The sequence below is a fragment of the Centroberyx affinis genome, unplaced genomic scaffold (genome assembly GCF_046629955.1).
Source record: "Centroberyx affinis isolate AG114_WGS23_722 - 3 ecotype Tasmania unplaced genomic scaffold, CSIRO-AGI_Caff_v1 ptg000313l_1, whole genome shotgun sequence".
In the NCBI taxonomy this organism is placed as follows: domain Eukaryota; kingdom Metazoa; phylum Chordata; class Actinopteri; order Beryciformes; family Berycidae; genus Centroberyx; species Centroberyx affinis.
In genome coordinates, this window is record NW_027278990.1 from 128,932 (window position 1) to 141,748 (window position 12,817).

At 42.4% G+C, this 12,817-nt stretch overlaps 1 protein-coding gene across 1 annotated transcript; it reads left to right on the top strand.

The window, feature by feature from the left end:
• Positions 1-385: 385 nt before the first annotated feature.
• On the top strand, positions 386-12,143 carry c9orf72 (C9orf72-SMCR8 complex subunit). Its single transcript, XM_071515144.1, has 10 exons — positions 386-539; positions 1,584-2,097; positions 2,842-2,937; positions 3,758-3,822; positions 4,712-4,784; positions 5,602-5,718; positions 6,440-6,675; positions 7,255-7,312; positions 7,898-8,007; positions 11,206-12,143. The coding sequence occupies exons 2-10, from the start codon at positions 1,651-1,653 to the stop codon at positions 11,390-11,392; spliced, it is 1,389 nt and encodes a 462-aa protein (XP_071371245.1). The 5' UTR covers positions 386-539; positions 1,584-1,650; the 3' UTR covers positions 11,393-12,143.
• Positions 12,144-12,817: the final 674 nt, after the last annotated feature.

Consider the following 12,817-nt stretch of genomic DNA (forward strand, 5'->3'; position numbering starts at 1 on the left):
TTTTTGCTTGAGCTTTGCTCTCCATTGTAATTATAACAACTACAACACTGAATTTGGGCTCACTTAGGCTTAGTCACACTTTGCCATTATGAGCACCTCCCATCACAGATGTTTAGTTGAAGACCCCCGGCATCTCCAGGGCAGGAAATTATAAGGTAAACACAGGAGTGTTCTGCCTGCAAATGCATTCATTTGTACGGCCAGGCTCCATGTAAATGCATTTAAATCACTCATTTTCTGCAGGTGGGCGCCTTGAATAAAAATGACATCATCCACTTAGCATCCAATGCAGTTCCTGGTTCGCTAGAGGGCGCTGTGTACCTCTGTCAGCGCTTGACGTAGGACTGATGAAATGTGACGTACTAGGAAGTGTGTTGTACACAAGAACCTTAATAGTGAGCTAACGTTAGTTAACTGGCTATATCACTAGTCAGAGTTACATGTCATGGCCGTAATATTAAAAATACAATGACTTTTCAGGTAAAACGCTTCCTGTAGAAACGCCGAGTTGTGGCGGTTTAGCACCAAAGACCTAACAGGTAAGTTACTTGCAAGTCTGCGATATACTTTACCTAGTAATTAGCCAGCGAGCTATCCTGTCGTTAACCCTGTCCAGTACAAATTATTTACTGGTAGTTGTTGACCCAAGCAGTATTTCGTTCCTTATTTGATGTTGCAACGGTACGCTAGCTGACATAAGTTGTTCCTGTATTTCACTATAGCTAAAATTGTTGGAGGTGTAGCTACACCCGACGTGCTGTCTCTGTTGTTTGGAGAAAATGTCACACCCAAGTCATTCACAAATCTGGCAATTTAATGCTGCCTTGCTTGTCGACAAATGTACATACTTGGTAACACATGACGAATCACTATGAATCACCAGGAGCCACTGGTAAATTCGGCATACATGTGATACATCGAGCAGCACTCTTTTCAGTTATGTTGTGTTATTCCCACAGTCTTATTCCACCAAAACACAGCGTGTCGGCGGGACTGAGCAGTGTGAAACAAGTTTAAAACGTGAAATGTTGTTGAAATGAAGTGCTTCTTTGTATATTATCTGTATGCCGAATTTAACAGAAGACCGCAAAACTCTGTAAAAGGTCTTGTGTAATGTTCTATGAGGTGTGTACGTTTACCAGTAAGCACTGAAACATTAAATTGCCTGATTTTTGGATGGAGTTTGGCATTTTCTCTCCATACAAGAGACAACAGCACGTATTGAGGTGAAGGTTTTCAGTTTGTTAGGCGAGACGTTGTCAGTAAAAGAGTGGTTGGTTTTTGGTGGACCTAAGAAGTGTCCTATGACATCTAAATGAAAGCACTTTCACTTCCACAGGCAAGATATATTTCCTAAAGCTTACTAGTAGTCAGTTGAAAATGGATTAGCCTTCATTGCATTCATTATGCAGTTACCAGCAGCTAGTCAGATTGGTAGCTTACCAGTGATTTTTGCAAGTTTCAGTCAATATTCTAAAGTTATTCAGGAGTTCATATGTACTCTTCTTGTTTTTAATATCAGTGGTCCACTTTACTAGTAGCATAGACACTACTACAGCGTTTCTTCTGTATTTACAATGCAGGTTGACTATCTCCTGACCCTAAGCTTGGCAACACTATCGCATTTCCACTCCCTGCCAAGCCACTCCAATGTCTTCCGGCTGCCCACCCCAGTCACCTGCTGTGGCAAAGTCCGAGGTGCCAGTAGACGGAGAATGCCCGCTGCTGGCCGCCACCTTCGCCTACTGGGACAACATCCTGGGCCCGCGGGTGCGCCACATCTGGGCGCCCAAGGGCGACCAAGCGCTGTACCTCAGCGACGGTGAGGTCACCTTCTTGGCCAACCACACCCTTAATGGGGAGATCCTGCGCAGCGCCGAGTGCGGGGCGGTGGACGTCAAGTTCTTCGTCCTGGCGGAGAAGGGCGTCATCATCGTTTCTCTGATCTTCGACGGCGAGCTGAAGGGGGACAAGAACACGTGTGCCTTGTCCGTTATCCTGCCGCAGACGGAGCTGGCCTTCTACCTGCCGCTGCACACCATCTGCGTGGAGAGGCTCAAGCACGTGATCCGCAAGGGACGCATTTGGATGCAGAAGGTACCCATGTTGCCCTTTTGGCTTGTCACACACACAAACTTTGTTGCACTTGTTGCATCCATTTATCATGGATCCATATGCGTACCAACATCATCCAAGGTGCCCGAAGACCCATTCCTGAGCCATAGATATCGGCCTGTAGTAATCCCAGTTCTTGATTATTAAAGGGGTATTAAGTAATCTATGACCTCTATTGGTGACCAGTAGGAAATGCAACAACATTGGCAGAACATGCGTCTTCCTACACAAGTTTCTGGCCTGTAAGTGATGCAGCATAAATTCACATTTTCCCAATAGAGATGATTAAGCTTGCTAATTAGAGCAGAGATCCAAGAGAAATGTCTAGTGAAGACACAGTATATCACCATGCAAAATACTGGAATAATAATACTGCTTTGTCATTTGCTTTTTTTAGGCCTGATAATGAGACTACGAGGAGTACGGGTACCAAAGTTGGTTTTGAAAGCCAGAAATCAAAGCAATCATTGAGTCAACCCTATCAACTTGCATAGATATACTATGGTCATTTTTTGCATGGGGCAGTAAAACCCTTACTTAATGCCCCTTTTTTTGGCGAAAGAGCTTGATGTGGAGTCCGTTTTAAGTTTCATCAACTGAATCACAGTCCTTTTTGAATATGTAGCCTAAGCTTTCCTGCTTCCTTTCATTGCACTATGCTCAAGTCGACTGGCTTTAGTATTTACACAGCACGAGTGTTGACGGTCCTGTTTCCTTCAACTTTAGGGCTACAACATCATCTCAGTCCTGAGCTCAGAGATCGTCCCTATCATGGAGCTGCTGGCCTCTATGAAGACACACAGTGTGCCAGAGGATATAGATGTGAGCCACACACACACACACACACACCTCCTTCCCATAATATTTCAAATGAACTGTGGTAGCAAAGAAATAGAAACCTTCAGTAGTTGCACAAAATACTGGTGTTTTTGTTGGTTGGGAGTTGTGAAGAAGTTGTGAAGTTGTGAAGCAGCTATGCAAAGACAGGAAATGTAATGGAAAATGATGCAGGGTAAAGAAATATCTAAGGGGGAAAATGTAAAGGGTTACCTCAACGTGATATTTTAGCTATTTTTTCAACTGCTCTTCACCAGACGTGACATTGTGGGGAAATTTCAGTGGCTTGTTAGCATTGTTGGCATTCCAACAGTGTCCCTAAGGGACTCTCCTAGCAGCTGGCCAGCTAAAATTGCAAATGTTAAGGTATTCCTTCAATCTGTACCGCGCTGTGGCGATGCTTAAATGGCCTGTGCATAGCATTTTGGAAAACGATCTTGCATACCTGATTAACATTTTGAACCAAACCTCTGTCTCAGTTACACAAAATTTCCATTATTTGAATTGTACGCATGTTTGAATGGCCTCTATTTCCAATTAGATTAGCCCGGTTCTATGCCTATTTTACGACCCGATCTAATTCACCAGTGTATGGTTTGTTCCTCTCTGATATGCAAATGTCACAAAAAAGAAGCATACACAAGGTCCCCAAAAACTATCCTGCTGTTTCTCTACATTGTTACAAGATGGTGTTTTGCATCTTATTTTCATGGCAGTGGCTGCAAATGCGCCCATCAGCATTTTTGTTCCCGTTGATGAGACCAATTTTAAAAATGACTCTTGTTGTTTCGCTCCTGCTGAGTAGATAAAAGACACCGTGCTAAATGATGATGACATTGGGGACAGCTGCCACGAGGATTTCCTCCACAAGTAAGCACTTTGTTACAGGCAAATGGAGACAGATGATGTACAATGCCCATTTAACACCCATCAACCTTCCAATGATGAGTAATGGCCCTCCACTTAGCTGAGGTTTCCTCAAGAGAAGGGACAGAAAGCTAAAACTCTGTTGGTGGTGAGGAGCTGGAAAGTCCAATCCGGCAGTGAAGCTCCAGACAGCTCAGAGTTAAACAGGATTAGTTCGCTGTCTCCTGTGGAGATGACAAACAATCTGTAGCTGGAACCTATTTACTTGAATATAAAGCATGCTGATAGCTGCAAGTTTTTGAATATGGAGAGAATGACTGATTAGCTGTCTATTACGGTGGTATATTTTAGGCATAATGCAGTATCCAGTCTCAACTTTTTGTCCTTGCTAGTTGGGCAAGTAGGCTGGAAGTTAACTTGGCCAAAACAAGCTTCACTGTCCCTAAACAAAAAACCTAATTAATCCTCTATTATTTCCTTCAAAGTTCCCTTTAATGTTTCCTTCTACCTAGGAGATCGAATCTTTTCTGTGACCCATTGAATATGTTTCATAACAAAGTCCATGGCCCAGTGAAGTGGATAATTTGCTTTCTTAAGAATATGGTCAAAAGGCTGTCAGAAGGCATGGTAAATTTAATTTCCCACTCATAATTTTTCAGCTAAATGCAAGCAAAATGCTTTCTTATCGAGGCAGGGATTACTGGGCCAATGTAACTTTCCACTGGCTCAGAGCCAGTTACCCATCTTTAATTGTTCCCCTCTGTAAAGCCTCATGAATGTTTTTAGGACACAGTTCCTCTCACTCAATCATTATTCCTAAAAGCTGTCATTAATAATTACAGTAACACCAGCTAAGCTAATTGGCTCTAATTTGCATGTCTTTGTGTTTCAGGGCCATCAGCTCTCATCTCCAGACTTGCGGCTGTTCAATGGTGGTTGGAAGCAACCCAGACAAAGTAAACAAGGTATCTACTGTTTGCACACACAGACACACTTGTAGTGCCTCCGCATGATTTAACATGTTTTTGAAGTGTGTTACACGCTGTGATTTTTAATGAGCCACACGCCACTTTCAAGCACAATTTTCCCAATATCCAGTTCTGCTTGTAATAATAGACACAGAGAATAATAGACAGCATCATTTTACTGTTCAGTTACAGTTTTACTGTGTGACTGATGCACCCAATTCCAAAAGACAAAGTTCCATGAGAAAGCATATGAGCCTGTCGGTTGCTTAAATTGGGCAGAAAATAGAAACTGGGAAGACATGTTAATATCTAGATCTAAAATATCTAGATATTGCATGTCATACATTGGGTGTTGGAACTGGGTGGCCAACCAAACAATTACAAACATTATATAGAGTGAATATCAGAAGCCTATGCACCCTTTCAAATTGAGTTTTTATTGCCTTGAGGCCTGAATTGAGCACCCATTAAATCAGACTTTATCACTTTCATTTGGATTTGGAAATCAAGGTAAAAACAAAAGGCTACTCATTTCTGGCCATGTATTAAAAATGGACAGCTAAAACACTGTGGCTGCAGAAGTGTGCACACCCCTTATAATTGGGGGTTGTAAATGGGTCAACTTAATATCTAACTAATTGCTAATTCCTAACTAATTCCAAAGCATGCACAAAGCTAATTTGCCTTGACCTAAAATCAATTGAATTGATTCTAATTAGATCAAGTAAAGCCAGGATTTCACTGAAGGTTTCTCTAGTGTAGGGAGTTGGACTGTGTCCACAGCGATATACAAATGTGACTGTGTTTGTTGCAGATCGTGCGGACACTCTGCCTCTTCCTCACCCCTGCTGAGAGGAAGTGCTCTCGCCTCTGCAAGGCTGACTCTTCCTTCAAATATGACACAGGCCTGTTTGTTCAGGGTCTGCTCAAGGTAGCAGTGACTTCCCCCTCATTATACATTTCTGTGTGAATAATGAGGTTGCTTATTGTTTGGTTTTGCTTCTGTTTGTTTGATGTTGCCCGCTTTGTAGTTCTGCCCTGATTTCTTTCTGACCTGAGTTGATTTCAGTAAAATATTTTTCATCCTAACAGCCATCGGATGCCATACTTATATAAATGCATTGTTGCAATGTGAGACTCAACATGTTGACCATATGTACAGTAAATGTGTTCAGAATTAATTTTGTGAATGAATCCAAATGAATTTTTTCAAACTGCTGGCACCTTATTTTTATTTTTTTTACATTGAAGTCAATGGAGAACAGCTGTGCCTGACCTGTAAAGTTGAGAAAAGTTTTTAGAGGAGCAGTCGACACTTTACATCAACAACCAAAATGAAAATGGGGACAGCAGTGGTAGAATAGTTAATAGTAGCTGTTATTCTGATCATAAAGAGTCAGTATGGAGCATAATGGCTGTGTTGTGGGAGTTTCTAAGTGTTTGACCATTGTACATCATAAGTACTGTTTGCTCAGAGTGGCAGCTACTGCAGCTAGTCGTCATGGAAACAAAGTGTGTATTGCACAACTCGCCATTTTAATCAGCACAGAATGCACAGCGCCTTTTCTACAAACCAGTCAGAATAGTGCGAACTCGCCTTTACTCAACGCATCAGTAAACATGTGAGGTTTTGTTTGTTCTCTCATCCCCAGGACTCCACGGGCAGCTTCGTGTTGCCCTTCCGCCAGGTGCTCTACTCGCCCTACCCGACCACGCACATCGACGTCGACATCAACACGGTGAAGCAGATGCCGCCGTGCCACGAGCACACGTACAACCAGCGCCGCTACATGCGCTCGGAGCTGAGCGCGCTGTGGCGGGCCGACAGCGAGGAGGACATCGCCCCCGACACGGTCATCCACACCGACGAAACCTTCACCCCGGACCTGTAAGCCATTGTCTTTTTGTATTGCTGTGTTATATTTTAGTTTTTCCATTTTTAAACGAATAGTTCACCCAAAAATGAAAATTCTGTCATCATCTACTCACCCTCATGCCAGTTGAAACACAGGTGAAGTTTGTCCATATAACACACAGGGAGGTTGCCAGCACAACTCCATAGCAGCCTTCTCCAAAACAACTGAAGTCAGTGGGGACCAGTTCTTCAGAGTTCCAAAAAGACCTACAGTATATTTACACCATCATTTAGTGCAAATCTTATCTACTATTCTATTCACAGTGTGATTGTTTGGCTGTTTTTGTTTTGGAACTCTAAAGAACAGGTCCCCATTGACTTCAGTTGTTTTGGAGAAGGCTGCTACCAAGTTGTGCTGGCAACCTCCCTGTGTGTTATATGGACTAACAAATTTCACCTGTGTTTCATTTGGCATGAGGGTGAGTAGATGATGACAGAATTTTCATTTTTGGGTGAACTATTCCTTTAATACACTGTCAGAAATGAGTTGTTGGCTACCATATCCAAATGAAAATGAAAAAGTCTGATCTTTAACAATGTCTTTCCTCTCAGGAATATATTTCAAGATGTCACGCACAAAGACAAGTTGGTGAAGTCCTTCATAGATGAGGTAAGAATATAGCAATGTTCCTGAAGTCTCAACCCCATTTGTACTGTGACCCAAATAAGACCTTGTCCCCAGTGCTGCAACCCAGTGCATAAAATACCAAGCTATTATTCATTCTTGAGATAAATCAATTAAGAAGTCTTAGAGGTCCGAGTCATGTTATTCTTTGGCTCAAGGTAATATGATGGCAGTTGAGGAAGAGAAAATTGTAGCCCTTTCATGCCTACTGTGTTCTGTTGGGGGTATGGAAGCATTCCCCATTTAAAATAGTTTTGTATTTAGCATTAGTAACAGTTCTAGTAAAGAATATTGGTGAAAATAATTGAGAGAATAGGGGAAGGTTCGCTTTCAACAGCTGTAGTGACTTCTGTGTTCATCTGCTGAAATGGAAGCTGGCCAAAAACATATTTCCCTCCACACCAAGTGGAGGCATACCGGAGGTTCTTACTGGAGTTACGAGGTTTTCCCATGACAACAGTAATATGTTTCTTCCTCAAGGTTAGCAGGAAGGAGGGAGGTGGATTACGGCAAGCTATTCCAGCTGAGCCGTAGCCTCGACTAGTAATTGACGTCCTGTGTCGTACCCAGGTGTTCATGCTGAAGCCGGGCCTGTCCCTGCGGAGTACCTATCTGGCCCAGTTCCTGCTGCTGCTCCACAGGAAAGCCCTCACTCTGCTCAAGTACATCGAGGACGAAACGTAAGAGCTGTCAATAATAATACTCGGAAAGAAGAGTCGACCCAAATAGCAAAAAGGTTTTCTGTGTCGCAGCAACCCCCATACCGCTCACAAACACGGCACAATAGAGAGAGCCCACGTCACAGCGCTTGGTCAAACGACTCGTAATACCAGGGTTGGGGTCAATTCACTTTCAGTTCAGTCCGTTCAAAACATAAACTGGACCTACAGGTAACAGCCAAAATAAAGGAAACACTTAATGAGGGATACAAAGTCTATTGAAAGCAGGTTCTTCCACATCTCAGATCTCAGTGACTCAGAGAGGTAAAACTTTGTGAAGAGGTAAATGATTCATCGTCATTCATATCATGTTTCTCAAGCAACTGTGGATAAGGTGATGCTCGCACGGAAGTGTTGAGGGGAAACACATCACCATCTATGACAGAAGCCCATATTCAACAGTCTGTGCATTGGTTTGAGATGCAAGGCAATACAGACAAGCAAATGCAAATGTAAGGTGTAAGCAGGCACATTCATCAAGAACTGTCGAGAACTTCACAGAGAGGGATACTTTGGTCGGGTTACAGTGCAGAAACTGCTTGTTATGCCAAAAAAAATGCACTTTTTGCAAGGGAACTAGTGCACAGAACACAGGCAGTGGTCTACTGAGCAGTGGAAAGTCACATAATCAGATGAGTCATCATTCATCCTGTTCTCAACAAGTGGACAAGTACTTGTGTGGTGTGCACCAAAATAAATCTACAGGTCTGAGTGCTTGTTTTCCAGAGGTGAAGGATAGTGGTGACTCTGTTATGGTGGTGGCTGATTTTTTTCTGGTATGGGTTAGGCCCACCAAATCTCAATCATATGCCATTGTGACCCAAAAGTATGCAGGTTTTCATTCCAACCAAACACTACAGCAGCTGGTTTCACTGATAAGTTGGTTGGAGGTGTGCTAATCTGCTGCTGTAGTGTTTAGTTGGAATGAAAACCCGCACAGTCTTGGGTCACAATGGCACATGGTTGAGATCCCATGCTTTAGAGGGCAAGGTAAATGGCAATAAATAGAAAGGCATACTGTGATGAGTGATTACATTCATCCAGTGATGAGGCATTCATGTCCTAACTGGAGTGTATGCTCCATTACATTAAGTACAACAGGCACTCAAGGAATTTGACCTGGTTAATTGGTGCTGACACGTTCAAAGACATCTACATGATACAGGATTGACACAGTAGGTGCAGGAAAAAATGTGCGACGGGTTGAATGGGCACTGATGCACCAGAACCGTCTTCCAGAGGGTCGGATGTCAAACGGATGGTTGCCCGGACGGCAGGCTGACGAATCATGGGCATCGTTCCAGGATGACTATGCCCCCATCCACCAGGCGTGTGTGTTCACTGAATGGTTTGATGAGCAAGAAAATGATGGAAACCACATGCCATGACCTTCCCAGTCAGCACAGCTCAACTTCTGAGAGGTTCTGGAGCGGCGCCAGAGACAGAGTATTCTCTCACCATCAGCAAAACACCAAGTGATGGATTTGCTTTTGTCAGACTTACTTGACTCAGTGTCTTGCTCAAGGACACTTCAGCAGGGTGGATACTTGCTGACACAGGGGCTTGAACCTGCGACTTCCAGTTGAAGGATGTCTCCCTACTAACTACAGCACCTGCCACGCTGCTGCCTAAACACGCTTATCAAAAGTGCTGCTTCCTTCCTTGTGGTTCCGGACACTGAAGCTGCGTCATTAACACTTTTTGGCATTGGTGTTTCCGTCATTTTGACAGATACACAAACCAGTCCTGTAGGTTTCCGCTTCAGCATCCACAAAATCACAACCTTCCTCACTGGGGAGTTTTCTCAGCTCCTTGTTTCAGATGTAGACATAATTCTGGCTCTAGTCACGCTCTAGTCCCATCTGGGCTACTGTAACTCCCTCCTGGCTGAGCTCCAGAAGTACTCACTTAAGCCCCTCCAATTCATCCAAAACACCGCAACCCACCTTGTCTTCAGCCTCCCCCAATTCCCCCATGTCCCCCCCCCCGTGGCGACCTGGTCATCGCTCCATCTGGCCTTGACTCTTCGTCTGGGCTCCCCAATAGTGGAATGACCTTCCTACTCCATGTAGGAGCGCAGTCTTTCCCTGTCTTCTGACAAAAACTGGAAAGTTTAGCAAACGCCTCACGTCCGCCTCACCTCTACATCCCTCCTCTACTTGTACCTGATGTTGCATTTCTCTTGTATACAAAATACCCTCTTAATTTGTGGTTCTTCTCTATTGTGCATGAATATTTAGGGACCCAGGAATATTTATTACATCTATTGTCTGGTTGCTATGACCCTTGCCCTTGCACTGCTTACTTCTTTTTTCTTGTAATGTTGGTGAATCTGCAATGTTAGCATATTCTACTGCTGCACTCTTATCTGGACTTATAAGTAGAATAAAAGTGAAATTCCTTAAATGTAAATGTTAGCAGTCATTATCAATGATTTGTTTATAGCCTGGCTCTACGACTTTTTATACAAAGGGAAGACGTTTTGATTGATTGCACTGAAAGTGAATTACTCCAACACTGCATAATTAATAAATGAAGCATGTAAGACATTAGCAGAACATCATACTAAAGACATGACAAGAACTGCAGAACATCAGAATGAAGAAAATGACAACTAAGGTGTCATGACAACATGACACCTTAGGTTTAGCTTGCTCGGTTAAACTTGGGCCTCAGTGAAAATTGAGGCTATAATATGCAATAATATAATATACTTATGCATGTGAAATGTACTTATACAAGTGATATTTTCTTACTAAACAAATGACCAGATATGTAACTGTTATCACAATGTTAGTTTTTTTTTTCCAAATGCTTGAAATACAGTAGCAAAGCAGTTGATTCTAATTCTATTTGCTTCCTCATACATGGTAAATGCTTGAACATATCTCACTCCAAAGACTACACGGACTACACAAGCGAAAAGCGTGTGCGGAGGCATAAAAACGCTCATGTTTATGGTCTTGCTAACAGCCTGGGGTCTAAGGCCATCCTATTCCGCAGGTGCCTCGACAACACTGTCGATGTCCACCAGCAGCATACATAATTCATCGTAGCGTGGCATTGCTTAGCGCAGCTGAGACCCAACTAGCTGTTCATGCATATCCTCTGAAAGCAGAGTGCTGTAGGTTAACAGTCACAATATCTTCCCCCTTGCAGGCAAAAGGGGAAGAAGCCGTTTCGGTCCTTGCGCAATCTGAAGACGGACCTGGACCTGACGGTGGAAGGAGACCTGAACATTGTGATGGCCTTCGCTGAAAAGCTGCGGGCGGGACTGCACTCGTTCGTGTTCGGGAAGCCGTTCTACACAAGCGTACAGGAGCGAGATGTGCTCATGAGCTTTTGACTCTGTTCTTCACCTGCACTGTCTGTACGGAAGGATCGTTTGACAAAAGCAAAATCTGTGTTTTTGTGGTTTTATTGTTACTGTGAAAACAACAGCAGTGCTTTTGTTTTTTTGTTTTTTTGCATTCTTACCTGTACCACATGAGAAGGGGATTTATTTGAGCCACACCGACAACTTCGTAGCTCGAAGTTATGCATGCACATGTGAAAACTTGATACAAGACTGTCCTCAGTCTGAATATTTGTATGGGATCTGCTTTGCTGAAAAGCTCATTTTGCTTTCCTGTAGTGTCTTGACCAAGATGAGGCACGACTTCAGAGACTGAATATACTGCAGTTACAGACCCATTGGATATTAATGTTTTGATATCTTGCTTTGATCAATCGTAAGTTCAGAATTTTTAGAAGACTTTTAAATTATTCTTTGAGGGATGAAGTATTAATGTATTCCATGCCTTCTGTTAATAGAGGGTTTGTATTAATTCATGGTCTTGAAATTGGCTGAGGTCCTCTACAGGGCATTTGCAATTTATTTTACAGTTATATTTATTAAAACATGAGTCATTAGTGTCTTCAGTGCCTGTGTTTTACTACAACCTCGGTTGGTCTTTGAACCTTTGCCCTTTGGAATGCCATTTTGTAAAATTCAATTTATGCATGTTTGTACTGCATGTGAATGGTGAAGATGAAGTAGCATTAGCAAAAGGTTGTGATTAATCATAAAATGTGATATCTTAAAACAAGTAATTGAAATCTCTAGAGCTGCAACGATTAATCGATTAATCGATTAGTTGTCAACTATTAAATTAATCGCCAACTATTTTGATAATCGATTAATCGGTTTGAGTAATTTTTTAAGAAAAATAAGTCAAAATTCTCTGATTCCAGCTTCTTAAATGTGAATATTTTCTGGTTTCTTTACTCCTCTATGACTGAATATCTTTGGGTTGTGGACAAAACAAGACATTTGAGGACGTCATCTTGGGCTTTGGGAAACACTGATCGACATTTTTCACCATTTTCTGACATTTTATAGACCAAACAACTAATCGATTAATCGAGAAAATAATCGACAGATTAATCGACAATGAAAATAATCGTTAGTTGCAGCCCTAGAAATCTCTTATCACCCAATGCCTCTTGACACAACGGTTCTGTGTTTGTAGCAGACAGTGGCTGCCGTTATTGAATGTATTTTTTCAATTTGTGTGTGAAATGGATTTACACATCGTCTTTCCAAAGGAACAGCTGGTAGTGTAAACCAGCTTTATAGAAAGGCAAACTTAAATTTGCTGTTGTCTTAACACAAGTGGCTTTGTTTATGTGCTTTGAGCATGGCTTCCAAAAAGGCAAATACCTTTAATGTTGAGTTGTTTGTTGTTGTTGTTTGTGCCATGCTACGTTTACCATAAGTGATATTTCAAAA